At 50.8% G+C, this 3,639-nt stretch overlaps 1 protein-coding gene across 1 annotated transcript in view; it reads right to left on the bottom strand.

The window, feature by feature from the left end:
* Positions 1 to 2,847: 2,847 nt before the first annotated feature.
* The window catches only part of cdk20 (cyclin dependent kinase 20), a 5,102-nt gene continuing 4,310 nt past the window's right edge, over positions 2,848 to 3,639 (bottom strand). The window contains exons 7-8 of the mRNA XM_070839650.1: positions 3,563 to 3,639; positions 2,848 to 3,164 (exon numbers count right to left, since the gene is read on the bottom strand). The exon at positions 3,563 to 3,639 is cut by the window's right edge and continues 79 nt beyond it. Of these exons, the coding sequence (XP_070695751.1) occupies positions 2,973 to 3,164; positions 3,563 to 3,639 (269 nt within the window). The 3' untranslated portion in view covers positions 2,848 to 2,972. The remainder of the gene's footprint in view (positions 3,165 to 3,562) is intronic.

Below are 3,639 nucleotides of genomic sequence, written 5' to 3'. Positions count from 1 at the left end.
TGTGTGTGTCCTCGTAGTGTCTGTGTCCTCGTAGTGTCTGTGTGTGTGTCCTCGTAGTGTCTGTGTGTGTGTCCTCGTAGTGTCTGTGTCCTCGTAGTGTCTGTGTCCTCGTAGTGTCTGTGTGTGTCCTCGTAGTGTCTGTGTCCTCATAGTGTCTGTGTGTGTCCTCGTAGTGTCTGTGTGTGTCCTCGTAGTGTCTGTGTGTCCTCGTAGTGTCTGTGTGTGTCCTCGTAGTGTCTGTGTGTCCTCGTAGTGTCTGTGTGTCCTCGTAGTGTCTGTGTGTGTCCTCGTAGTGTCTGTGTGTGTCCTCGTAGTGTCTGTGTGTCCTCGTAGTGTCTCTGTGTGTCCTCGTAGTGTCTGTGTGTCCTCGTAGTGTCTGTGTGTCCTCGTAGTGTCTGTGTGTGTCCTCGTAGTGTCTGTGTCCTCGTAGTGTCTGTGTGTGTCCTCGTAGTGTCTGTGTGTGTGTCCTCGTAGTGTCTGTGTGTGTGTCCTCGTAGTGTCTCTGTGTCCTCGTAGTGTCTCTGTGTCCTCGTAGTGTCTCTGTGTCCTCGTAGTGTCTGTGTGTGTGTCCTCGTAGTGTCTGTGTCCTCGTAGTGTCTGTGTCCTCGTAGTGTCTGTGTGTGTCCTCGTAGTGTCTGTGTCCTCGTAGTGTCTGTGTGTGTCCTCGTAGTGTCTGTGTCCTCGTAGTGTCTCTGTGTGTCCTCGTAGTGTCTGTGTCCTCGTAGTGTCTCTGTGTGTCCTCGTAGTGTCTGTGTGTGTCCTCGTAGTGTCTGTGTCCTCGTAGTGTCTCTGTGTGTCCTCGTAGTGTCTGTGTGTGTCCTCGTAGTGTCTGTGTCCTCGTAGTGTCTGTGTGTGTCCTCGTAGTGTCTGTGTGTGTCCTCGTAGTGTCTGTGTGTGTCCTCGTAGTGTCTGTGTGTGTCCTCGTAGTGTCTGTGTGTCCTCGTAGTGTCTGTGTGTGTCCTCGTAGTGTCTGTGTGTCCTCGTAGTGTCTGTGTGTGTCTTCGTAGTGTCTGTGTGTGTCCTCGTAGTGTCTGTGTGTCCTCGTAGTGTCTGTGTGTGTCCTCGTAGTGTCTGTGTGTCCTCGTAGTGTCTGTGTCCTCGTAGTGTCTGTGTCCTCGTAGTGTCTGTGTGTGTCCTCGTAGTGTCTGTGTCCTCGTAGTGTCTGTGTGTGTCCTCGTAGTGTCTGTGTGTGTGTCCTCGTAGTGTCTGTGTCCTCGTAGTGTCTGTGTCCTCGTAGTGTCTGTGTGTGTCCTCGTAGTGTCTGTGTCCTCGTAGTGTCTGTGTGTGTCCTCGTAGTGTCTCTGTGTGTCCTCGTAGTGTCTGTGTCCTCGTAGTGTCTGTGTGTGTGTCCTCGTAGTGTCTCTGTGTGTCCTCGTAGTGTCTGTGTGTGTCCTCGTAGTGTCTGTGTCCTCGTAGTGTCTCTGTGTGTCCTCGTAGTGTCTGTGTGTGTCCTCGTAGTGTCTGTGTCCTCGTAGTGTCTGTGTGTGTCCTCGTAGTGTCTGTGTGTGTCCTCGTAGTGTCTGTGTGTGTCCTCGTAGTGTCTGTGTGTGTCCTCGTAGTGTCTGTGTGTCCTCGTAGTGTCTGTGTGTGTCCTCGTAGTGTCTGTGTGTCCTCGTAGTGTCTGTGTGTCCTCGTAGTGTCTGTGTGTGTCTTCGTAGTGTCTGTGTGTGTCCTCGTAGTGTCTGTGTGTCCTCGTAGTGTCTGTGTGTGTCCTCGTAGTGTCTGTGTGTCCTCGTAGTGTCTGTGTGTCCTCGTAGTGTCTGTGTGTGTCTCTGTGTGGTTGGTTGTGGAAGGTGGATACAGGATCCCTGGTGGACTCTTGCTGGTTCAGGTTAGAGCACCACCTCAGGTCCTCCTTCATTTAGTTTGACTCTCATGATTGATACTTTATTTATACCCAACATGGACCCCGACAGAAAGCCCCCCCCCCTCTGAGCCTCCTGTTAAAGGGGCGTTCCTCCAGTTAAAGGGGAGTTCCCCCCGTTAAAGGGGAGTCCTCCAGTTAAAGGGGAGTTCCCCCCGTTAAAGGGGAGTCCTCCAGTTAAAGGGGAGTTCCCCCCGTTAAAGGGGAGTTCTCCCGTTAAAGGGTAGTTCCTCCTTCACTGGGTCCTAATCTAATCTCTGAGCTGCTCTGTGGGGATTCTTGAATCCTTCCTGTTGAATTCCTGAATCTTTGGTCTCTGAATGAGAACAGTTCTGACCTGGAGCTGGAGAGAGAAACACTGACTGACTGACTGACTGACTGACTGACTGACTGACTGACTGACTGACTGACTGATTGATTCTATACTAAAACGTGAATTATTTCTTATTCTTCATTAATGCTGTGCTTTTTGTTTAGTTCTGTGTTGGGGGGTCCACTGCAGACATTTGGTCATTGTCTTTGTGTGAAAACAAGAATAGAGCCGTACTGTGTAGAAGAGTGTATTACATTTCTATAATATAGATTTCACTGCAGTATATCGGAGTCCTCGTGTCGTGGCTCTCTGATTGGTCCGTCCGATGACGCCTGTCTGTCGCCCAGCTGGTCCACACTGAAGAACTCAGGTGTCAGATATTTTTATTCATGTGGTCTGATGGGGCCGGATCACGCAGTGAGAAGTAGTCCCTCAGCAGGCAGTGAGAACAGAAACCGAACATCAGGTGACGTCCTGCCTCCTCCGACACTTCGTCTTGGCCACACCCCAAACTCCTGCTGCTGCTGCTGCTTCTCCAGTTTCCACATCTGCATTCAGGCCTCTCGGCTAAAACATCACCCACGAGGTGACACAAGCCCCCCCCCCCCCCCCGTACACACACCTTGTGATACTGACATATAGTAAACTTTGACTTTGTCTCTTTGTAGTCATTTGGTTGACCCCCCCCCCGTAAGAAAAGTGACCCAGTCTCTTCTTCCTCCTGAGATGAACCCAGCAGAGCCTCCTGGTGTTCCTCAGGGCGGCGGACTGAAGAACGACAGGAACACCAGCCGCTCAGAGGCAGGCGGCGTGACCCTGCAGCAGCACGGGGTCCACCACGCTGCTCCGCAGGGGCAGGTCCAATGAGAAATCAGTAGGCGGGGCCTGCAGCCGCTGGCGGGGGGGGCGCCCCCCCCTCTGAGGGATGGGCAGCTCTGAGTGGTGGGCGGGAAGAGGAGAGGAGAAGAAGTATGGATGGAGGAGAGCCTGCAGAGAGGAGCAGAGCACCGCCAATCAATACATCTATCAATGCATCTATCAATGCATCTATCAATGCATCTATCAATGCATCTATCAATGCATCTATCAATACATCTATCAATGCATCTATCAATGCATCTATCAATGCATCTATCAATGCATCTATCAATGCATCTATCAATGCATCTATCAATGCATCTATCAATGCATCTATCAATGCATCTATCAATGCATCTATCAATGCATCTATCAATGCATCTATCAATACATCTATCAATACATCTATCAATGCATCTATCAATACATCTATCAATACATCTATCAATACATCCATCTATGAATCAATCCATCATCATCATGCCTGACTGACTGATGGATACATGTATTGATCGACAGGGTGCTACCTGTCTGGCAGAGCAGCGCTGTCTGGACGGATACACCAGGAAGTGGTAGAGCAGGTGGACGGCCTGAGGACAGGTGT

This window comes from Pempheris klunzingeri, chromosome 11, assembly GCF_042242105.1.
Source record: "Pempheris klunzingeri isolate RE-2024b chromosome 11, fPemKlu1.hap1, whole genome shotgun sequence".
Taxonomy (NCBI): Eukaryota; Metazoa; Chordata; class Actinopteri; order Acropomatiformes; family Pempheridae; genus Pempheris; species Pempheris klunzingeri.
Note: the sequence above shows the minus strand (reverse complement) of the source record. Positions and strands in the feature narration are given on the sequence as shown.